The sequence below is a fragment of the Urocitellus parryii genome, chromosome 6 (genome assembly GCF_045843805.1).
Source record: "Urocitellus parryii isolate mUroPar1 chromosome 6, mUroPar1.hap1, whole genome shotgun sequence".
NCBI lineage: Eukaryota > Metazoa > Chordata > Mammalia > Rodentia > Sciuridae > Urocitellus > Urocitellus parryii.
The window spans coordinates 57,676,377-57,702,770 of NC_135536.1; the positions used below are offsets into that span (position 1 = coordinate 57,676,377).

General features: G+C 32.5%; 1 protein-coding gene across 1 annotated transcript in view; it reads right to left on the reverse strand.

Annotated features, from left to right (window-relative positions):
* The window catches only part of Mdga2 (MAM domain containing glycosylphosphatidylinositol anchor 2), a 772,336-nt gene that overhangs the window by 200,318 nt on the left and 545,624 nt on the right, over positions 1 to 26,394 (reverse strand). Inside the window, exon 7 of the mRNA XM_026391061.2 lies at positions 1,047 to 1,376. Within this exon, the coding sequence (XP_026246846.2) occupies positions 1,047 to 1,376 (330 nt within the window). The remainder of the gene's footprint in view (positions 1 to 1,046; positions 1,377 to 26,394) is intronic.

The following is a 26,394-nucleotide window of genomic DNA, read 5'->3' on the forward strand; positions in this document are numbered from 1 at the left end:
AAAATTATTCTTTAGAAAGCAGAACTGTGAAAAGTAAGCACATTTTGTTACCCTGAAGTATGGACCTATGTTCCTCAGGAGTAAAATCAATTCAGGGTGTATTGTGATTTGGAGCCATGAGAATGCACAGTGCTACAGGTGAATAATAACACACAAGAGTCAAATGCTGTCTGACTGGAAACCAAGAGCCAACTGTTAAGCATTCATCAATACAGAGCATGCCACTACAATAGCGCTCTATGTTTGCCACACACACTATTTACTTATAAGAATCTTCCATTGAAATTCCATCTGATAATGGGCTTTAAAACACATTCAAAGCTCACCTGAAGATCCCTCCCATAACAAACAGCTGTGATTTTACTCATCTACAGATCCACATTTAATTTAGAGAAAATTAATAATCTATTTTCATTTTTAAATTTAAAAGAAGGAATTTCACTTCAATATATTTTTAGTTTTAACTAATTTCATTGAGAACAGATTCTGTGAAGAGATTTTCCAAAATGTCACATCCAACTGCAACTTTAACACATTAATCACTTTTTTTGTTAGTAGAAATTTCTTACTTACCTTTTACTTAAATTTCTTACATACTTTTACTTAAAATTACTTTTAATTAATATATAATTAATATTATCTCTCAGGATTTGGATTTATAACTAAATAATTTCTGTTAAAATTTGTGTAAATTGTCTCAACTCTCTAGTTATTTGTTTTTAATTTTATAAATATAATTTTTAAGTCTACAAGGGTTCATTGTTAATGAGAGCATGATATTATTTAGCCCAGAAGCCTGTATCTATCTTTGTCAATGCTATTAATTTTATTTGCATAATTTCTACAAAATCGTACATAAATCGAGATAGAAGTAACAGTGTCTCACAATCTGATATTTATTGGGCATTCAAAACAATAGGATTTTAATATTAGGAAATTAAAAAAATACAAATGTCCTTAGCTTGACTAAAGACTATTTTGTCCGCCAAATTTAAAGAAATTATTCTAAACATGAGCACTATTTGCATCATAAATATATTTCTTACCTGTGCTGCTGGATATATTGACATCAATACTGATATCAGATATTCCTCCTCCTTTCAGAGAGGCTACACATGTGTATGTCCCAAAATCCGTGAATTTTAAATCAATGATATCCAAGTTTGTTGTTCCAGGGGAGATGTCGGGGTCAGTCTGTGTAATAACCATCCGCTCAGAACTTCTTAATGGGCGACCATTTTTAAACCAACTAAATGTCAACTCCTCAGAAGGAACAGCTTCTACTTGGCAAGATATTTTCACCTCTCGCCCAATCTGGATGTTGTCATCCTTGTGATAAGGATCTGGGGTGATCCAAAATCGTCCTTTTTTTAATGCTAAAACATAAAAATTCCATGAGGAGTTAGTGGTACTTTCATAACCTTAGGGATTATTAATTTCACTTTAGGTAATTATTCCTGGGCTAAAATGATGTAAATCAAAACAATATAAAATGTGCATAAGGCTTCTTTAGGTTTCTAAATATTGTGGTAAACCTGAGTTAGGTAATTCAGCAATAATCTAAAACAATAAGCCATTTAAAAACTATAAACACTTGTTTTTATAAATCAGATAATGTTTTCCTGTGATACAAAAGTACACTTTAAGTCTATGTGCAATTAAATTTCAATATACTATGCTACTATTATATTTTTGCAATTGAATTTTGAACAAATGATGAACTTTGTTTACATAAAGACATTATATTAAAGTTAAAAGTAATAACATGGATCATTTAGTCTAATACCATTTCTATGCCATTTTTAATTATTCTATAATTTTCTAAAAAACTCAAATATTGTACAACTGTCATATTAAAGAAAATTCTTCTAAGGTTGTATCTTATAATGACCAAAACCAGTTAAGAATTGAGTTGTTTCGTATTTATGAAGCATTCTCAGGTGTAGAAATAATGTAAACTAAAAAAGAAAATGAAAAGAAGGAAAAACTGGAAAAAATTTCAGAACATCTTATATGAATTGCTTTATTCTTCCCTAATGGATGTTTCCAGTTAAAACTGTTTGCTAGATCTCTCCTACAGATGACCAAATGGACCTCTCTGGCAGATGATTTGGAATACCTGCCATGTTTGAATCCTAAAAGTGGTGTTTTCTGGGTCTCAGGTCACTGCTGTGCTGACACTATGATCAGTAGTAATGACTGTTAGAGAGTGCATCTATAGGCTTCTTTAGGGCCTGAACTTTGAATGACATGGTGGGATTCAATATGGAATAGAGTTTGCTTCATTTTATGAATGATTCTTTTATACCCACATTTTCATTTTTTTCCAACATCCTCTTCAGTCTCCTTTGACATCATTATACTCATATGATGAAATATAGCATATGTAGTGAAACACAATTATCAGAATAAAATATTGATAAATCATTTTTACCATTAAAGTTACAACATAATGATACTGTGAAAAAAAGACATGAATTCAATAGACCTGGAGATAACAGAGGCCTTCTAACTGCAATTGGGGACAAACTCTCTTTAATTTAAGCAGATTTTCCTCAGTCTGAGAAAGGTCAAGGAACACCATAGAATTCTGTAGACATGAGAAGAATGAACTGGAAATAAAGACATTTTCAAATATTAAAAAAAAAAATGTTGATTCTAAATTTCTTTACTCTATAGTCTCAAATATTTTTATCTGTTTGCTTGTTTGTATCTTAGCATATGAGGAGAGATAAATGAATATCAAATTTAACATTTCTATTATTTTATTCAAGACATATTTATGGAAGTGCTTCTCGGGACTAGGCACTAAATGAGGCCCTGATTTGTGAGATGAGAAACAAATAAAGAAAAAAACATGGTCCATGGTCATAGATTATGGCTCCATTTATTTACCAAATGCTTGTGATGCTTGTATGTAAATGTAAGAAATGTTTTATATGCTTAAAGAAGTCTGAATCACAGAAAAGAACACCCAAAATTATTGTTTAGAAAATGTACTAAGCTTCAGTCTTAATGAAAACACCAGGATATGAATATTTTAATACTGTTTACATTTTTCCATAATAAAAAATTCAACTTTTGAATCTTATTTATCCCTAAGAAGGTTACTATAGGACAAAATTAGGATAAATTGTGGTTTCTATTACTTAGAGTCAAGTACTTATATATTCATAGGCACTGAAGTACAACTTCACAATGTATCCAGAAAGGGAAATGTGATAAAAACATTCATGGTAAATAATAGTGTGCACATACAATTCAATGGACTCACAGTTCTAAAGTGTATAAGAGCACAGAATATCCTTTAAATAAAGATCTAAAACAATATTGTATCAAGAGCATTTACTTTTGTCAGTATCATAATACTTGCATGAGGATTTCTTTTCTAAGAATGTTCCTTATTCTGTTTCTAAAGAGAAAAGATAAACCTAAAAAGTTTTTGGATTTTACATATTATCTTACTAGTAACTTCATATTAATATTAGGGTACTATGAGGGTACTTAGAATAATTTACATTACAGAGTTTATGTTGGCGGCAGATAAAAACACACATCAGAAAGCTTGAATGCTTGTGTGATTAACATTTACTTACTATGCAGTCATTATTTTGAAGTTCTGTGCTGTGCATAGTGAACATATTAAAGTGATACTGACACTGAAAGAATTATAAATTAATCAACCAAATTAGATTTATACTGCTAAACAACTCAACTGCTGATAAAAAATGTGAAATGAATATATATCCATGGCAAGAATTACCTATTCTTTTATTCCTGGAAAACAATTCATAAGACAAAATATTTAAGAAAAGATATTTATTACAGTTTAGATATGAGGTGTCTGCATAAAGCTCATGGGTGAGACAATGCATGAAAATTTTAAAGTGAAATGATTGGTTGGATAAGTCTTAATCAATGCATTAATCCACTTACATGGGTTAACCTGGATAACTGTAGGCAGGTAGGTTGTGACTGGAGGAGTTGGGTCACTGGGGGTGTGGGTGTACCCTTGGGTTATATATTTTGTTTTTGTGAGCAGAGCATACTTGCAGGTGGGTCCGCGCGCCATGCTTGCTCGCTCGCTCTCTCTCTCTCTCTCTCTCTCTCTCTCTTTCCTGGTGTCCTGTCCTGAGCTGCTTTCCTCTGCCACACCATTCCCCCAAGATGTTCTTCTTCACCTCTATTCTAAAACAATTAAGTCAGCCATCTATAGACTGAGACCTCTGAAACCACAAACCCCCAAATAAACTTTTCCATTTCTAAAATTGTTCTTGTCAGGCCTTTTGGTTGTAGCAATGAAAATGCTGAATAAAACATTATTACTGATTATAAAGCTACAGTCAATAAATAAGAATAAAAATGTTTGAGAGAAGAAAATATAATCAAGCGTACTTTAACAAACTAAAAAGAAACTTTATTGATAAGTATATTTGATCTCTGTATCAGACAATTCTAAGATTTGGCATAAACCATTCATACTAGTTTTTCAACTGACATTGATTCTAAAGAGAAAAGCAGGGCAACTCAATCTGCTAACTGAGCTCAATTTAAGGAATATCAGAACAAGGGGTGTGAGTAATTTGACCAGAGAGTCATTTTTCTATGTTGGTTTTGTTACTCCTGTAACAACATAACTAGAAATGAAATGGTCTAAGGAAAATAAAATTCTGTGTGTGGATGACATCTGTAGAAATAGAGGACAATGAAATTTATTTAGTCTTTTCACTGACTTTGCTCAGAAAACCAAAAACATAGCTCTGTAAACCAGACATTAGTACATGAGAACTTGCAACCTAATTCTAGTTTTTCATTTCTATGCTATGTGGTCCAAGATGAACTATCTAATTCTTATGGGTCAAGTGTGTCATTTTTAAAAATAGGAGGTGACAGTATTAGGCCCCCTCGGAGACCCACTGTGAGAAATAGCTTATTAACAATTGTGTTTAAGCTTTGAAAATATAAAGTGTTTAATATAGTTAATCAGCTGGGAAACAGGTTCCTTCATTTATAATTAAACATTCTCTTTTTCAGTGAACAATTTATAGTAGTTCATACAATGTTAATTTAAAGTCACTTTCTGCTACGATTTCAGACTCTTAAAATCAATCTGTGATTAGTGCTGAAGTATAACTGGGGTCCAATAGACTCAAAGAGACTATAGAACTAAAGACATTCTCTGGAAAAATAGAGGAGAAATCCCTTTCCCCAAATGCAATTTCTTAGCTTGAATATTGAAAATCCCCTAACACCAGCCTGAGAGAACATTAGATTTGGTTTAATGTATCATAAATTGTGATGGATGAACCTCAGAAGGTACTTGTTTAGTCTGGCAACGCATGTAAAAGATTGGCATGAAGCTAAGCCTCTGTTCTGAATAATCAGGTAGGAAACATTGCAGTATAGCCATAGTCTCCCTTTTTCATATTTTGAGAATTGAGTGCAAACTTGGCTCACATTCATTTCTGACAGGTTACTTGTAAGAACATTCTAAATGCACTTACTGAGGTCTCTCAAATTTGAGATATATAAAGATGCTCTATGAATGGAATTAAAACATACATGGAAAGCAGAAGCCATTCACTGTAAAATCTGAGTAGGATTTGCTGCTGATATTTCCCTAAAGTAAGAAGTAGATTTGTGTCTATGAATGTTGATGGCTACAGGGAAGACTTACATTATTTAAAACTAGATTTGTATTGTGAGCTTAGGCTAGAGAGAGGACGCACAGGCACTGGAGAAGGCAGGACTTGTGGTTTCCACAAGTAGGAGGTGGTGAGAATATATGTTGACTGTAGATGTAGCCTTAAAATTATAAAATACATTACTTTTTCATTAAACTATTCCATAAACAATATATGGTCTTCAATAGGAAAATTAAAAACATTTTAGATAGAATTTAAAAAATGAAAAATGTGTTTTTCAATTTTAATGAAAAAGCATCTCTTTTGGAAGTAGGATTTATTAGGTGTCAGTTTTTGGACTTCTGCTAAGAATCTGTTTTAGAAGAATTAGACAAAGTGACCATGGATTACCATTCCAAGTTTATAAATGAATGAAAAGACTATTGGTCTCTCTTTCTCTATTCATTTCTTTTTTCTTTCTTTCCTTCTTTTTTTTTTTCAGTGCTAGTGATGTAATCCAGAGCCTTATATATATTAGGCAAGTCCTCCACCACTGAGCTATTCCTCCAGCCTTCATGTATCATGTTTTATAATGTCAGAAGCATTCTGGAAATATGAAAAACTTATGAACTGTTGCCTAAAGAAATGGATCTAGAAATCATTATCAGTGTAATCAGATAAATACAAATTGATTTCCTGTTCATTTATCCTCAGATAAAAAGAATAAAAATATTTGTGTGAGAAATGAAGTATTTTCCAGTAACACCAGATGCCATTTGAATGACAGTTTGAAACAGACTATATCAGCAAAGCAACCTAAAAGATAGTAAACATGAGTATATAGAACGTGTCCCATCATGATTAGGCACCTATCTCCTTATGGGGACTTAACAGGTGGGGAGTGGGGCCACGTTTTATTCTTCTTTATGGTCCCAAAATCCTAAATATGTTTCTTGTTATAATTTGTGCCTAATAATTTTACTTTAATTAATATTGACATTTCAAAGTATTAACTTTACAGATGCTAATTGTTTCCAATCAGTCTGATATGTCCATTTGTCTTTGATTTTGTTTCATAGTCTCATGTGCCGAGATGCACTGGGGGAAACAGGATAGGAAAAGAGAAGATATGATGTCTTCTAGAATTCAGAGGATTTGTTGTGGGAGCAGAATGATACTTTTGAACAACCAGTATTAATATAGAGACATATGTGAGAATGCAGATTCTGTACAGAATACAGGAGGTCTCACTGCAGTGCAATAACCGATATAATGCTCCAGGGGTATTACCTATCAACATCCTGTTTTGTAAATAAGATTGCATTTCAGGCCAAATTGCTTCTTTACATACTTGTGGGCTCAGTTGTTAATCATTTCTAATGAAAGATGGAAGAAGAAGGGGAAAGTTGGCATCTAGCACATGAAAACCATCCAAAATGTATTTGCCAAAATATTTCAGAAATAGGTGAATAAGGGTACTGTTAAAACAAAGTAGAACAGATAAAGTTTGGGAGTTGACTATATGAGTAAAATAATGTTTTTGTGCAGAACTTCTCAGAGCATTGAATATGAGGACATACACACTGCCACATTTCTAAAGAGGCTTCTTGTATTTATTACAGAACCCTTTATTTGTAGAATATCTTAACCCAAGGGAAACTATCAATTGAAAAGTACCAATGAAAAGACTTTACAGTTGGGTTATATAATTGCTGATGTAGGCATTTCCATTTAAAAGCACCACAGAATAATCAACACTCCAGTAGAAATAAAATTTAAAAAGGCCAAGTGAAAGGGGAATATTTTGAGTTTTTAAATTAAGAAGTATACAAAGGTATGTGAAGTTCAAAAACATTTCAGAGTTATTTAATAAGCCTATCTGCACTGAAAGCAGCATGCTTCTTTCCTCTCAACCAACCTGAAAATTTTTTTTTAACAATTAATTTATCAGTTTGATCCTATTTTTGAAATGGACATTTTGAAACATGCAAACAGTATTAAACAATTTTAAACATTGACATCATCTGTTTATAGACAATTGATCTTAATATTTTGAAATAATAATCTACATCATATGTTTTAAAAAGTATGAAGTGTTATTATTAAAAGTATGGGCATATTAAAGATTCCAGCAGATGGGTAAAAGTAAGGATTTTTTGTTGTTATGTTGTTCTTGTATAAAATTAATTATTTTTATACCCACTTCCCTTTATCTAACACTACAATGGCCTATCTATGGCCTGAATAGAAGCTCATTAACAAAGAAGAACAACATCAACAGAAACACTTTACCCCCTTTCTTAAAAGAGCTTTAATACAGCACCTCTGATAATTTCAATGTAGAAACAGATACTGAAAAGAAGTTGAGTTTGTATTTAATTATAAAGCATCAATTTATTTTGTGAATTTACTGAAAGCTAATTATAGCAGTTAATCATTCAAACAGTTTAAGAAAAGCATGGTTGAATTTTAATGTTCTTTTGAATGTCCTGAAGAGAACAATCATAGGTAAGTATCAGGGGCAGGAACTCAAGAAAAAGGATATTTTTGATGGGTGTAAATTATGCTTTCTGGAGTAAGCTCTTCCTTGAAGGGAAAAGAAATGAATTAAATTAATAATAGTAATATCATCATTATTTTGCCATTCCTACCATGTCCCCACAATCTTAAGAGAAAACATACATTGTTCATAAATTACCAAAATGTTCACTTAGGTGCCATAAATAAAATGAATATGTCACAGTATGGCTACAATCACAGCCTGATGTCTTAGTACGTTAGTTTTTGATTAGGTGACTATTAATCAACACAATTTTCAGGCCATATGATATTCAAAATTAATGAATATTTTAAGTTCATATTCCTATCAAGCTAAAAATACCCCTTCACTATCAGAATTAGAATTTATCCAGGGAAAATTATATAATTCTATTAGTTGTCAAAAATAATATAATTCTATTAAATAAACTGCAGCTTAGAAAGACTGGTGCTAAATATGATTTCTTTAAAATATTTTTTAAAATAATATATCCTTAATATTTATGGAATTGATCATATAGCATTGGAAAGCAGGTGAAAATAATGAGATTAACTCAAACTAAAAATCTTCCATTAGATAAATACAAATTATTTTTCTGTTCCTTTGTCCTCAGCTACAAAGAATAAAACAATTGTATGACAGATGAATTCTTGCTTTTCTTCCTTTCTGTTTCAAGAGCTGTGGACTTCTTCTTTCCTAAACGATTCTTTCCATCTGCCAACCTTTTTCACTACCCTGATGTCCTACTTTCTTTCAGTTACCCATTTCTTTTGAAATTTCAGTGTGTTTTGTCTTCCATATGTCATTCCCTCACAGTGAAACATGTTTAGGTGACACTTGAACTTAATTTCTCTCTACTCTGTTAACTCTCACAATACCTGGGGCCAATTTTTGGGTAACAGGGTGGGGTGCCACCTGGCTCCACTCTTCTGTCAGCCCTGCCCCACTTGAATACTGTGCATGGTACTACTCTGGCAGCAAGGGCTTATGGGTTTGCAAAGATCTCTTGACCAATTAACCCAATGATATTTTCTAGTTCTTATGCATTTTTATATCATTTACATTTTGTACTTCACATCACTTTACATTAGTGGCTATGTCCTCCTTGTGAATCACTTATACTGGTTTCTGTAACTAGTAAGTTATGAAATAATATTTCATAAAACAAATGCATGGATTGTTCTCCTTTGCATCACCATTATCATGGCATTCTTATCTCATTCAAGTTCTCAAACAGCAATTGAAGTCAGGCTTGTAGAGAACACAGAATTTGTTTAATTTTTTTTTTTTATCTAATTACAGACCACTGGGTTTTTCATTAACTTTCTACCTTACATTTTTCTGCCCAGGAACATGAAATTGTTTGTTTCTTGAGAAGAAAAGCGTAACATCATACCAATGCATATTTCAATATAAAGGAAGAATATGCATATATCATTTAAATATATCCTGTCATTTAACTTTAAAGAGCAATGAAAATAATACAGGTATATTAAATAACTAAATGCAAAATATCTGTATTCACTAGAATTTATGTACATTGTCTTAACTGCATTATCCCATTTGGTGAGAAGATGAAGAGTCATTCAGAGACTATCTACACAGTCCCCACAGCCTTCTTTCTGACCAAAAGACCTGAACCTTCCTCTTCTTAGAAATTTAGAGAAACTATACACTTTCTCTGTTTCTTTGAAATTTATTTATTTCTTGGGGGGGTATGAATTCTTTTTGAAATTTTTTTATTGGTTGTTCACAACATTACAAAGCTCTTGATATTTCATACATTAGATTCAAGTGGGTTATGAACTCCCAATTTTTACCCCAAATGCAGATTGGAGAATCACGTTGGTTACACATCCACAATTTTACATAATGCCCAATTAGTAACTGTTGTATTCTGCTACCTTTCCTATCCTCTAAATCATCTACAAATCAGCAATGTCTTTCCTAAGGACCTAGGAGGCATCGCTGAAACGTAGTCATCCAGTTCTGAGTTAATGCTCCTGTCTCCCAGTCTTTCTGGTGGGTAGAAAACTAACTTTGAAAGTGACAAAAGACAATAAGACAGATGGCTTAACCAAATCAAGCAATATCCCCCTCTCCTTTTCCATTATTTCCTTCATCCATTTAGAAATCCTTTGTTTTTATTTCATTGAGTTTAATCACTCTTCTCAGTTGCAAAGTTTCAGCCTTTCTTTCTTAAACAAGTGTAATTGTTTAAAGTCCAGTGTAATTTTGCTTTTACACTATGAGATTTAGTCTTCTGCATTACTTAAATAGATGAACCAGTCTAGAAATTCAATAAGACAAAGTTTATGGTTGAAACACACACACACACACACACACACACACACTGCTTCAAGATGAAATCTCACATTAGTACAAGAGCATTTAAGAATTAAAGAGGTTAATTTAATCTCTTTCTAAAGCTTTGCTTCTACAAAGTAATAAACTCTATTTAATTTTTAATGTCTTATTGCTCTAGAGCTTCTGATAATAAACCATAGGAAAAGAATCCAAATTCCTTGGTTACCAACAAATGGGAGGATTACTAAAATTAAGTGTAAGAAACTTAAAACCAAAATGAACTTAATGTTTAATATACAATGCCATAAAGAGAAATGGGTAACATTTTCTTTTTTAAAATATAAATTTCTTTTCCTGTGTCATTAAATCAGATTTTAGAAATAAATATAGCTTTTTTATTTTTTAATAAAAAATTATAACAAATATGGGAAAGTAAAAATTATGGTGCTATTATACCCTACAAATAAATGAAACACTAATTTAATAATTGACAGTATCTGTGAGTTTAAAATATCCAACTCCTCAAACAACAGTCAAATAATAGTCTTCCTGGTTCAGTCATCTGAGTGGAAATTATATTCTAGACCTACATAAAGGAGACAGGAAGTGAGAGTATTTTTAACCATATTCTCATGGTGATCATAAAAATGAAATTCTCAGGACTAGTCACCAGCTATCCTTTGAGGTAAGCTAATTACAATAATTTCATACAAGGACCAAAGGAATATGATCAGGCTTAATTCAAGAATAAATCCAAAAATAGTGTGTTGGTAAATAAAGTAGACGTGCATACAAGTTTATATTTTATAGAAACAACCCAGAAAAGTTATTGTTGAGGTAGTGTTTGTGGCATCAAGGGGGAGAGGCATGTTGCAAGAAGTATATGTTGAGGGACATATGAAAATGTGTGTGTTAACAGTTAACAAATAGGATGAGCTGGGGTTGTGGCTCAGTGGTAGAGTACTTGCCTCACATACATGAGGCCCTAGGTTTGATCCTCTGCACCACATAAAAATAAATAAATACAAGTATTGAGTCCATCTACAACTAAAATAAATAAATAAAAAAAGAGTTAAAGAACATAAAACAAGATTTATAACATGTAAAGAAAAATAAACTAGGACCATACTCTGGCATGAGGTAGATAAGACAGGGGAGTCCATATGGTACAGAAATCAATATATATATATATATATATATATATATATATATATATATATATATATATATATATATATAACTTTAAAATGAAAACTATGAAAAGGAATGTCAAGGAAAAACTGTTTTCACAAATGCCCCCATGTTAAGTCAACTTTATATGCTACCTAGTGAGTTGTTGAATATGACAATGTGATGTTAAGACACATTTACCAGACAAAATGACTTTTGTGTTGTTAGAGTTGATCTGAACTCATTGTTAGACAGAATGATTAGGTGTTCAGGTCAGTAACCCATTGCAGCTATTCCTATTTTTTGGAAGTTGAAACTACAGCATCTACAGTTTGGAGCCGAGGTTCTCCAGCTGTGGCCCCTTGTCGAGCAATGTCACTTAGTGATACAATTTCTTGAGTGCTTCCCCAAAACAAATCCTCTCTGCCTATCAGCAAGTATTCTGAGGGATTTTGATGTACTATTACACTGGCAAACCTCTTCCTTAGGAAACAGTTATCCTGCCATCCTTTAGAAAATCAGGACCAGAGTCAGTTGGACAGGACATCAGCTCACCTGGAAGGATTATCAGGTTATTAAGGCATACAATATAAAGTGTCCATATCACATGATTTTGCTCTATATGGCCCTCAAGGATCTCTTTAAATGGATTATGGCACTTAAAATATAATTTTGAAATATTAATAAGGAATACCCTCCAATAAATATCAATAAGAAGATGGTCTCAATTGATCTCACAGAGACTGACATGTAATCCATGTGTGTAGTCAGCACATTGATTATTATCACCAATCATTAACCTGAACAAACTTAATCAACATTGTCAATTATCAGAAAACTGACAAAATTTGTTTATGGGCTATAGATGAAATAGTATTGTGTCAAGGTAAAATTTCCAAATTTTATCTATCTAGCCAAAACCCAAGGAAGGTTTCAAAAAGCATTTTTTATTTCCATATTTCTTCACCAAATGATAGAAAGGTTGAATGGTCAATATAAACTACTTAAAGCTCACTCTTCTTTAAGAAATTCTAACTCTTAGAGTAATACTCTTCATTAGAGAGTATCTAATAATAATTAGCATTCTCATAATTTGGATTAATATCCACCAGTGTTACTGAGTGCCAATGGTTTCTTATAGAATCAGTATAGATAACAGTGAAGAGCAAATATTCCTAATTAGACTGCCTGAATTGTAATATGATTTAATCCTTGGCCAGGTGACTAAGAGCTAGAAAGCAAAGCAAAAACTACTACATAATATAGAAAGCTGTCCCTCTCTTCTTTATTTCCTAGAGTTATTTTTCATTCACTTCACCTTTCTTATCAAAAAGTAACATATCAGCCTCTCATTTGTTTTTAACCTCTCCACAATGGCTTTGATTCCCAGCAGTGATAGAACCTGTAACAACTGCCAAAGAAGACATGTTCCAAGGAGCTCAGGTCAACTTCTCCAATGCATTTGTTATGTACAATTTATCCTGACCTTATTTTGTTTCTAGCTTCCAGACTGATTCTATTTTTATTTTCTTTGACCTGCAACTGGGCTCCTAGTTCCCCTCTCTACTTTCACAACCTGCTTTTATACCCATAGTTTTTGTCTCAGTACAAATGCCATTTTAGTAAAACCCTCTGATCCTAAGCCTCTGAATTACAGTTGCTTATTTCCAGTCACCTTCAATGTCTTTATTTGATGTAGCACTTTGGATCTTGTGTACCCCAATTAAACGTCTTGCTGTAACCAATTTTTTCCCTTTCTCTCTCCTCCATCAATAGCCACCTCCTTCCACATGATCTACTTCTTCCCTTTACTACAATTTGACATTGCTGTTGCTTTCATCTGTTGTGGCATTTTCTCCGCAGTGTGTACTCAAGTCCAATCCAGGTACACAAATCCAGATCCAATGTCATCCCAATTCATGCAATTAAAAAATATTCCACTGTTCTATGTCTGTCAGACCACCCTCTTCTGCATAATTGTTTTCCAAAATATTTTGTATGCTCTGGACTCTCAAACTTGCTGAAAACAGAGATTCTTCATACTTCTGTCTTCCTGAGCATACTCTATTCCACCTGGTAGGAATCACAACACTTTGGTTGGTGGTAAGGAAGGAGAAACAGGATAAAGAAAGGATAAAGTTTTTTAAACATAGGGACCTGACTGAAGCTACTTCCAAGTAGTCAGCACATTGATTATTATCACTAATCATTAACTTGAACAAATTTAATCAACATTGTCAATTATCAGAAAACTGACAAAATTTGTATATGGGCTATAGATAAAATAGTATTGTGTCAAAGTAAAATTTCCAAATTTTAATAGATGCACAATATTTATGAGGAAATGTTCACTGAATATTTTGTGTAAAGTGGCACAATGTCTCCAAACTGCTCTCAAGTGGTTCTATAAAAAAATCCACATACACATTTTTTGAAATGTTTTTCTAAAAAAAAAAAATGAGTTGATCAGTTCTTTGGTGAATTAGTGGAAAAAAAATCAACAGGTGTGTTGCTATTTACACTCACAAATTTAAAATTTCTACCCCCAGTGATAACATTGAGTTTGTGTTGCCTATCTCTGGATTATTATCTTCATATTAAGCTAAACTGAAATTTTATATTTTTTTAAATCATAAACAATAAAAAATTATCAAATAATGACATAAAAAAACAACAACAACAAAACATAGCAATAAAACCAGGCTGAGAAAATGACTTTTACTCATAAAATTTTGTCAAACAAACAGATTAATCCTCCATGCAAAGGTAGAAGCCAATTAGTGATGGAGCACGATGTATCATCAATGCCTTTTATAAACTATGCTATAAAATATTGTAGAATCTTATTACAGAGAACTTGTTTAAGTTAAACTAAAACACACGATCTGCCATTCTGCAAAAACTCATATAACATAGGAAATAAATGAAAACATATCATGTTTTGAATAATAGTTCTCTAGATACCATGAAAAGATAAAAGATTAAAATGTGGAGCCATCTAATATATAGCATAAGATACTCTTCATTGAAACTGTATATATTTCCATAATTTCATGTAATTTATAATATAAAGGATTTTTTACTATTTTTTAATACCTATGTGGCCACATCTAACTCTGTAAAAACTTAGGTCACATGGAGACACATAAATGGAGCTGCTAAAAGTAAAGTGCCATGGTTTATCATACTTTGTCAAGGTAAAACATATTTCAACATACAATTATATATGATGTGTGTGTATATATTTTGATGGGAACGATTTTAAACAACTTTATTTACTCAAACTCTCCCTTTATACTTCCTTATTACTCATAAATATAAATTAATAAAATTAATATGTATTTGAGCTCATGTTATATGAATGAGGTACATTTATTTGGGGTCTGCATGAAACTTAGGAACAAACAATGATAGCTTTTTAAGACTATTATTTCAAAGATTATCTCAAAATTAATTCTCCTGAGTTTATTCTGTTGACCTGGGTAATGAAGAAATATATTACCTTTATATGTTTTATTTCATTGTTATCATTCATGATTACAAACTAGAGCATTAATTGGAATTTAGTTTACCTGGAACTTTTTGTTTAATTTTGCTTTTTGGAGCTGGGTCTCTCCATGTTGCCTAAGCTAGCCTAGAACTTAGGATCATCATGATTCAGCCCCCTAAACTGCTGTGATCACAGTGAGAACAGCCATGCCCAGTGAAAATACTTTCTTAAACAGTATACATAATTTTATCCACTGATTTTTTTAACAGATAAACGTTCTTCACTTAATAGTACTTCACAACAAAATTAAGACCTATCTAGTTGGAAAACATTATGTACTTATAAAAGGTCTCTTTATGAAATTGAAAACACATCACTTTAAGACCATAACTTTAAAAGATTAAGCATTTTCAAGCACTTTCATCATGAAATTACTCTACTGAGCTGCACAGCTAGGTACTAGGTACCTTCTGACTGTGACTGAAATGCCTCCCCTGCCTGGACTAAATGGCATACATTTTTTGGTTGGTATCAGTTGCTTTTTGGTTTCTCCCAATTTCTTTGTTGGTAACTTATCAGCTCTTATTTCTTACTATCATGTTCAGCTTAAAGCAACTACTTTACTTCTTACCTAATTGGTTATACTTCCCGTTTTATGAAAGTTGAACACAAACTCTATTATGTATAGTTGTATCCCTTTTCACACTTATATTTTTGCAATTCTTGATTTTCTTTAGTTGCACTTTATTCTCAGTGTTTTTTCCTTTGGGCTTTTTATGAGAGTTCTGTATATGTGTGGTATTACTTTGTACTCTCTCTAATAGGACTTAGCATAAAAGTTAGTAGCTGCAGTTCATTAATTCATGCCTTACCATATTCTGAGATGTATTTAAAAGGCTTTCAATATTTATTATTAACATTTGGCAAAAATAAATAATCAAGTAAAAATAACTGAAGAAGCACTGATAATATCAAATTAGGAAAATAAGACAAAGCCAGAAATGATCTTATTTGATGCAAAAAATAAACAAAATAAATTTATATGTATTTTCTTTTGATAGAAGTAAGCTAGAAATTTCATACTAAGTATTTTAGCAGCCAAAATAATAAGGGTAATATGATGGGTTATGAAATTGACAGTACCTGCATAGTACCAAAAATGCAGATGTACAAGAGAATATCTGTGGTACTCAGAAAAATGCCACAGTATGGAGTAATGAACAATATACATGAACATTTTCTCCCAAAAGCACAGGGAACAAATTTGGAGGGCTATATATTAAACATTTTCCTCAGCCTAGAACAGTGGCACAGGTCTGCAATCCCAACAGCTCAAGAGGCTGAGGCAGAAGGATTGGGAGTTCAAAGCCAGCCTCAGCAAAAAAAAAAAAAAAAAAAAAAAAGAGGTGCTTAGCAACTCAGTGTGACCCTTTCTCTAAATAATATACAAAATGGGATGGGAATGTGGCTCAATGGCCAAGTGCCCCTGATTTCAGTCCCCAGTACCCTCCCCCCACAATTTTTTCCCCCTCAGATCAGGCTAAAATATCAAGGCAAGGTAAATTCAGCAAAGGGGAGAATGAGTCAATGATATAACATGACAAGGTAGGTAGGACACGTCAATTTAAGGACAGATTTTAGAACATTGAGCATGGTGGCTTACTAAAAGTAAACATCAACTATAGTGCCTGTCACATGCCCTAATAATTTCAAGTACATTATATCAGGGCAGAATTTGGGAATCTGGATTTTCATTGTGCAACACAAATTGTGATTGGAGCTTCAGGAGGAGAACTGCTGACCTGGAGGGACAGTTGAAAACATCACACATGCTCTCTTCCATATGCTCAGTATTTTTAATTAAGGCTTTGAAGATAATGAGTAGCAATGACTGAACCTTCTTCCTGATGGGTAACTTCAGGACAATTAATCTAAAAATGATGGTTTTAAGTAGAGAAGGTCAAGTGAAGTCAGCAACCTATAAAAACAATGGAGCTTAAATCTGACCAAGTTGCGGTTACCCTGAGTTTGTTCAAAGTTCTGCTAAACAACAACTTCTTAGAAAGAAAAAAATTAAACAAAAATCCATATCAACATTTGAAAATATAAATCCAACTTAGATGTTAAGACAGCATAATTCACGACTTATATACCTTGTTTTTTCCCCCAAATTCTTTTGTAAATAATTAAGATAAAGTTACATGACTTCATGTACATGTTTTCCCCTAGGGAAATAAATCATTTCAAAAGAAACTTCGGGGGGAAAATGATATCTACTCAGTACAGCAAATGTGACATTTTCATTCCAAAATTTTCATCTATTCATGGCCATTTTTATGGATGAATTTAATAATCCTTGCTACAAAAACATTAGGACATACTTCTCTAGACAGCCACTATTATTTGATCAGCATTTGACATGCATGGAGACACTCCTCTGAACTCAATCCTTCTATCCAACTGAAATTATATATCCTGTGACCAACACCTCCCCATCCACTCCTTTCCCAGTCCCTGGTGACTACCATTCTACTCTATATGTCAGTGAATTCAACTTTTCAGATTCAACATACAAGAAAAAGGGAGGGGGGACGAAGATCTCTTTGAACTTCAACAGTTATGTAATCTTCACTTGACACAAACTTTCCTTAATGAAGTACCTTCTGTAGTTTCTAGAGTGTTTAGATGATATTTTTAGCCATGAAATAAGGCACAAATTAGGATAATAAATGATTGAATAATTATATGAACAATGTCTGATTAACAGATTGAAAAATTCACAAACTACTAAGTGCTCAAAAAAAAAAAAAAAAACACCATACATTTAATTGTGTCATGGCTCTAATGTTCCTGTATCCTCAAATGAGAACCAAAATATTGATGAAATTGCATTAGTTTCATTAGTTGAACCTTTTAGATATCAGAGTTGCAAAGGAATGATGCTTATTAAGCATTCTCTCATTCTGAATAATATTTAAAATAGTACTCACAGAAACTGTGTTTTTCATATTGGCACAAAATAATATTGAAATCCAGGCAAATCAAACATGAAAAACGTACTTTCTGTTAGTATATTTAAATTTAGTGATAAGTTTCAATGATAAGAAAGCCAAGTCATTTATCCCTTTGCATGCTGTTTAACTCAAGAATAACATTTATTACATTCAAACTTTAGTAACAATTCTGATAAGAAGTGCTTTTAGGCAAAAGATGAATGTTGCCAAAAGTACTGTGTTATCTGGATCAGCTGTAGTTTTGCTCCTAATTTCTCTTTGCAGTCCACCTGGAATTCAATCAAATAAAATGAGGGAACTATAGGAAAGTATAGGTTAACACATTGTCTGGTTCAATTAAATCCACACTTAAAGAGTATCAGTTATATAATCCAGATATTAGAAAGTCCCTTCATTATAGATAGGGAAGGAAAAAACCTTGCATATCATAGAGACTAAGGATGGCAGAAATACATTTATATTGTACTTATGTTTAATGCAATAATTTGTGGTTGAAAAGTTGTCTGCTCAATTTACATATGTAGTCACCAGTTTATAAGAGGACACAAAATCAAGTTAATTGCCCCCCACAGAGGCTTTGGAAGGGTTTTATGTCAATGAGGCAATGTAATTTTTGACTATCAGTTTTAAAATATTTTTCTATAAAATAAATATTGAGTTATAAATTATTTTATATCATTTATGATTTTTGCAAAGCTTCACTGAATATATATTATTGCAACTTGCTAGTTTTGCTTTTTAAGAAATAGAATGAAAATACATCAATTTAAAAGTAGGTATTACACCATTTTAAATAGTCAACAATCATGTTGTAATTATATTATAATAAATGCAGTAATCAATATCCTGGTTTAATTCAATCATTCAAGTGAAGAAAGAGTCACCAAGCATTTCCATGATTAAATGGTAATTAAAGGTTAATTTGGGGTTGAGGGTGTAGCTCAGTGATAGAGCACTTGCCTAGCATGTGTGGGACCCTGGTATCGATCTCTAGCACTACTGAGAAAAGAAAAGAAAGGTTAATTTCTAGTAATCTGTGCTAGTTATTAATGAATGCTAAGATCATGGCTATTTGAAATGCTTAGGTCTTTGTTGCTCCTCGGTGCTGTATGTATCTTATTTTTTCATGCCCTAATCCCTTTCTCCAGAATCTATTACCATCCTCTTTTCAAAGCTGCACCTGAGCCAGTCCATCAGGGTCTCAGCAAAAGCCAGGCTCCTACCTCAGTGAGAAAAATAAATAGCATCAGGTATAAATTTCTGAAGTGCATTTCATACCAATCAAAGTTCATCAATAGCCTCATCCCTTTCTCCTCTTTTCCCTTCTGGCTCAAAATGATCCCTTGTCTTCTCTGCTGCTTTTGTACTGGGGCTTGGATTTAGCCTGCTCAGTCACTTCCTCCGCTCCTTTCTCTCTCAGCCCTTTCATCTCCATCCTGCCACTGATGGACTACGGCTAGCTTTTGCACATGGTCAGGTATCTGTCATCTTAAAAACAATCTTTCCCACATTCCTCCGTTTTTCTTCTTCACTGTCAACTTCTTCATCTTCACAGTATTTTTCAAATGCCAGCTATTTCCATAATCTGCAGACACCAGGCTTCTGAGCCACCTCTCTGTTACATTACACTGCAGCGTCATTCTCAGAATTGGGCACTCTCCGGCAACTTGTACTGTAGCCAAACCTTATTTTTGATTTTTTTTTTTATTCTCTGAAAAGAGTGAGTTCTCTTTATACCTAACTGAAAACTCATTCTCAATATTTTAAAATTGTTTTTATTTCTTACATATAGACCTCTTCTAAAGTCTCCTTTCCACATAATTTATTTCATATCATATAAATAATTATATAATTTAATCTATAAACCATTAATGATATTAATGATTTAGCTTTTAAATGTTGAAACACAGGCACAGAACAACTTTATGACAAGCTGATTCTAAGTATCAAAATCATAAAAAATCAAATTTCACAGTCAAGTAATATTTTAAATATTGTTTTAAAGAAGTACTTTTATAAATTAATATATTGCTCACTTATTAATGCAGTTTCTACTTTTATATATAATTGTGTCTTTGTGTTAGCATCCAGGAAGTCAAGCAGAGAATTTGGATACAGCATGTTTTGAAAATAAAAGTTTAAAAAAAAATCTTGAATTTAGTCAGCAAGGGGTATCATAGTGATCTTATTTTTGGAAATGATATATATGTTCCTTAAATGACTGAATTACACACAATTCCATATCATATTAACTGGTAACTGTGAATGGTTCCTAAATTATCACTGGAAAAATACATATCAATTAACATATTATTTTCATTCCACCATGCCTACAATTAAGACATATCCAATTAAAGAAGAAAGGACTACAGATTTATCGTTCAGTTTACATTTTTCATTAATTGCTGATTAAGCCATTAGCCAATTATTGTTTATGTGCTGCTGATTTTTATATTATGAAATTATGCTACTGTTAGCATTTTTGTAATGTAAATATATAAGTATATCAATTTATTTACATTCTATTACGATTTGCTCCTAAATAGTGAAGCAGTAGCAAAAATGTCCTATATCTAGATTAGCCTAAACAGTATCAAATTTATGGTGGAAAAATTAACCAATCTAAACTCTTTCATTATTTTCTATTTTATATGCTTATAAAATTTTGTTTTCTATGTCCTATCATTATTGTCCTTCAAACACTCAAATTGAAAGTCAGTCTATTTTACTACAAATACATTAATGTATAAAGTATAATAAAATGAGTTTCTGTTTTTAAATTTTATTAGAGCTTTTTACAACTGACCAACACTTTTGTTTTTTTATTAGAAAACCAATAAGATTTTTTAAAGTCCATTTTGAAACTATCAGATATCAGTTCTGGCAAACTGAACTTAAGAGGTCAAAATTCCACAGGTAGAAAAACAAAAAGGTGAAATTCACATATTACAGGTTCCTTCTCTTAGAAGTCATTTACTTGTTTCAAACATATAGCAGAAGGTTGAAAATCCAAGCCAAAATCTCCAGCAAATAACCAATAATACGAAGTTGGCAGCTCTGAACAGCTATTACTTAAGGGTGCAACAAATAGGAGACAAGTAGAACATTACTATTCCAGCTTAACTCTGCTCAGCCCCTGATTGGATTGAGGCAATAAGACTACTATCTGCTTAGCATAAGATAAAATAAAACATACACAAAGAAAACAAGAACAAAGAAACATTTCTAAAGAAAAATAACATAATCCTCAGCAAATTTTCCATATGGAATAAATGGCATGAAATTAAAAATAGGAGTTGACAAAGAAAAACAGAATACTAACAGACCACAGATAATTAAGACAGAGGATTTATTAAATAGCCATCATTGAAATGCTTAGAAAATAAATGATAGGAAATGCTAAATGAAAAGGAAGGTTTTACCAGATATTTGGAATCTACAGAACTAAATAAAATGTAAATTTTATAATTTAAAAGAATAAAATAAGTGAAATAAAGAACTCAATGAATTTACTTTTTTTTTTTTAAAGACAGAGTGAGAGAGGAGAGAGAGAGAGAGAGAGAGAGAGAGAGAGAGAGAGAGAGAGAGAATTTTTTTAACATTTATTTTTTAGTTCTCGGCGGACACAACATCTTTGTTGGTATGTGGTGCTGAGGATCGAACCCGGGCCGCACGCATGCCAGGTGAGCGCGCTACCGCTGAGCCACATCTCCAGCCCTCAATGAATTTACTTAAAGCAAATAAGAAGCAACAAAAGATATGACAGGTAAATCAGAAGATGGGGCCATAAGATATGTATGGATTGAAGATCAGACAAGGAGATCAAAGAAAAAAAGAAATGAACATAGCAACATTGAAAGGTCTAAAATAAGTAAAAATAGAACAGATGAAAGAGAGATGGAAATATCTGCAGAAATTTTGGCCAGGGATTTTCTGAAAGTTATACAACAAACACAAAGCAAGCACATACTAGTAAAATTATTAAACTATCTACAGATAAGGAGAAACACTTAGACAAGTATCCAGAGTCAGATTAAAGAAAATGGAAACATAGTCAGAGAACAAATAGAAAACAAAAAATAAGTAACATTTCCATAATTACATTGAATGTAAAGGTCTAAACACACCAATTAAAACATACATTGGCAGGATAGATTAAAAATACGAATTTATTAATAATCTATAAAAAACTCATTTCAAATATATAAGTAGGATAAAAACAAAATAATCAAAATGCAGATATTAATGTTAAGTGAGAGGGACTATATTTAACAGATAAAGTGAACATTAGAGCACAGAAAATTGCCAGACTCAGAGAAGGACATTATATATGGACAAAAGGCCAAAAGTTCCAATCATGAAAGACATAATAATTCTAAAACAACAACAACAAAAAAGTTGAAAAGACTTTAAGTAAAAACAACTAATATAACTGAAGGGAAAAGCAGGCAAATTCACCATTTTACTTGAAACTTCTCTTAAAATAGAACAACTAATAGCTAGTTAGTAGTATATTGAAGAACTTCATCAACTAACAGGATCAAAATGATATGTATAGAACATTCTCTTCAACAATAGCAGAATATATATTATTTTCTAGTACTCGAAAAATTTAACAAGATGTTTTAGTCTGCTTTTTCACTGCTGCGATTCAAAGATCCAACTAGAATAATTGTAGAGGAGGAAAAGTTAATTTGAGGGCTCACAGTTTTAGAGGACTTAGTCCAAAGAAGGCTGGTTTCATTCCTCAGGGCTTGAGGCAAGGTAGAACATCATGGCAGAAGAGTGCAGCAAAGGGAAGCAGCCCACATGATGATCAATCAGCAAGCAGAGAGAGAGAGATCCACACTCCAGATACAAAATATACACCCCAAAGCTACATGCCCCCCGCCCCCAGTGTCCACCTCCTCCATCCACACCCTACCAGGCTCCAGTCATCACTCAATTAATCCCATCAGGGATTAACTCACTGATTAGGTTAAGGCTATAACCCAATCATCTCTCCTCCAAACCTTCCTGAATTGTCCCACATGTCAGCTTTTGGGAGACACCACATCTAAATCATAACAATTGATGATACCATTTTTATTTTTTAAAAAGTCAACATATTTAAAAGAGCTGAAATTATGCAAAATGGGTTCTTCAAACACAACATAATTAAACTATAAAACAGTAATATAAAGATAACAGATATATCTTTAATGTTTTAGAAACTGAACAATACCCTTAAGAATAGTGTTTGGATTAAAGTCTCAACGGAAATTAAAACAACACACACACACACACACACACACGCTGATCTGAAAGAAAACAAAAACAGAATATATCCATATTTGTGAGATAAAGAGTAGCAATGAAAAAAAAAGCAGTTAAAATTTAATGACATAGAAGGATGAAAATAAAAGGCAGAATCATTATAATAGAAAACATACAAAATCAAGAAGACTAAAAGTTCTAAAGTTGTTTCTTCAAAATAACTAAGGAAATTGAAAGACATCCAGAAAAAACTATTTTTAAAAAACCATGAATAAAGATATAAATGACCAAAATCCTGGTTTCATTACATATTACAATAGTGATATATTGAACTACCTCATACCTACCTGCTCATGACAGCAGGAAGATTATGTACATCCCCTCCATACTACAAACCTTAGAAATTGGCCATAATTTGATTAAATAGACCAAAGAAACTAACAAATATTAATCTTTCCTTAATAGCACAACCTAAAATACATAAGAAATTACTGAAAAAACTTTGACAATTAATTTGATAGTTTAAATGATATTCAGATTTATAGAAAAGCAAAACAAAGATGGAAAAAAAATATATGTTTTAATAGGCCTAGTCAGTTTTTCATCTCTGTGACAAATATCTGAGAAAAACGACTTAAGAGAGGAAATATTTATTTTGTGTCATGGTTTCAGAGGTTTAGTCAATGATCAGATGGCTCTGTTGCTCTGGGACTGAGCCTAAGTAGAACAGTATGGCAGAGAGGTATGGTTTACCCCATGGAAGATGGAAAGCAAAGAGACATAGGGCCAAGAACAAGACATAATCACCAAAGACACGCCCCTAAGAATTTAATCCCTTCCACTGGGCCACACCTCCTAGAGTATCTACCAACTCCCAAAAGTTCATTCAAATTATTAACCCATCAAATGGATTAGTCCACTGATGAGTTATAGCCCTCCTGATCCAATAACTTCCTGAAATCCTCATTTCTGTACATTGCTAAATGGGGTAGCCAGACTTTAACACATGAGTCTTTGTGGGATACTTCATGTCCAAACCATAACACTTATATTTATTAGATTAAATCTGTAATTGAAAAATCTTTGTACAAAACAACCTGTAATTCCAGATGGGTTTTCCTGAGAATTGTTTCAAACAATTAAAGAAAGTGACACTAATTTTATATAAATTTCAAACCTAACTATACCACAACTTGATTTCTTTAATTACCCTTTTTTGCTGAAGTATAATTCATATAAGCTCATATCTTAATTGTACAGTTCTGTCACTTTTTTTTTAAAGAGAGAGTGAGAGAGGAGAGTGAGAGAGGAGAGAGAGAGAGAGAGAATTTTTAATATTTATTTTTTAGTTCTCGGCAGACACAACATCTTTGTTGGTGTGTGGTGCTGAGGATCGAACCTGGGCCACACGCATGCCAGGCGAGCGCACTACCACTTGAGCCACATCCCCAGCCCCAGTTCTGTCACCTTTAACTAATACATGCCATTGTGAAATTAGACTTTCAGCAGCTAAGTTTTTTTCTTACCAGTTGCTAATTCCTGGTTGATCTTAGCAGATAAATTTGGGTAAGATGGATTTGAACTACTGGGTTAGTGATTTACATGCCATGAAATTTTCAGATAAGTATATTTCTTGAAACACTAAGGAAAAGGAACAAAATAAGGGAGGGAGGTTTCCTTGAAATGTAAAACTAAGAAATAATGAAGTCTAGAAAATGATCAGTTTAAGAATTAAATTTGATTGACTCTAGAAATACCATGAAACATCTAAAATAATCACTGGTGTTGGAAGAATATTTGACAGAATTTAAGGTAAACAGACAAAGACAACTTATAGAAAATTGAATATAAATTCTTATATATACAATTTTATATTTAATTGCATAGAAAATCTTATGCAATTGAAAATCATAAGAAATGGACTTTTAAGCATTATTTTAAAATCATAGAATAAAATGTTTATTTGCTTGGTTTCTGAAAATATTCTATTATGGAAGATGGAAGTTAAACATAGATTTTTCTATAGAGTACTATCAACAGTTCATAATATTTCATTCATAAGAAAAAGGATAAGTTCAAGGGGCTAGTTAAGGTTAACATTTGGGCAGCAAACAAAAGAGATGCCTCACTTCTGAATATATGAGGACTCTGACTTTTCAGTCCAGCACCAAGGGCATCCCCACCTTCTCTTTCTGAGCTTCCACTGGCACATTACCTTTTCTTTTATGAAGTGAACTCATTCTTCCCTATGCTGCATGGAGGCAGTTGCCCTAACATCTCTCTTTTCCATAAGGGTAGGAACTCCATTCTGTCCTTTGTACCAACTGACACAGATCTAGCAAGGAACAGAAAATTTCTAACACCTGTTAAAAGCATCACTTAATGTTTATCTTCCTGGTTTAATATATCCTGAGATAAATCACTAATGCATAATTTTTAAGAAAAGAACTTTGTTTTAAAATTCAGTGTTCTTTAATGTTTATATTGAAAAACATTTTCATAAATGCAAAACTGTAGAGCCAGGTGTTTCCATGAATTTGTTGGGGGTGAGTTTATTAATAAAACTAGATTGGTTAGGTCTAGAAATACCTTAAAAATGGGAATGCATAGAGGGACATTGTGGTATTAGAGAATCATACAGTTAGAGCAAATATATCTTAGAGTTTATATCCTATAATTTCTCAGATATAGACAATAGTGAGGTAGGCCTATTTATATACTTAGGATACAGGAGTTCATTTAAGAAGTCCTAGCCAGATCACAGATCTCTTGCCCTACACCCTGCTGCTTATAGGTCATTGAACCCACACAGACCAAGTGTGGTGAGCCTATGGGCCTGGGAGTTAAGTAGCTGCCATAACAATAAGCAAAAATGTCGAGAGTTGACCTTCAAGTTAGTACCCATTGTTTTGATGTCATTTCATTATTGTAGGGAATCCAGAAAAACTGAGAACAGCTTCAAAGGAACTTATAAGAGAATGTTAAAAAATAACA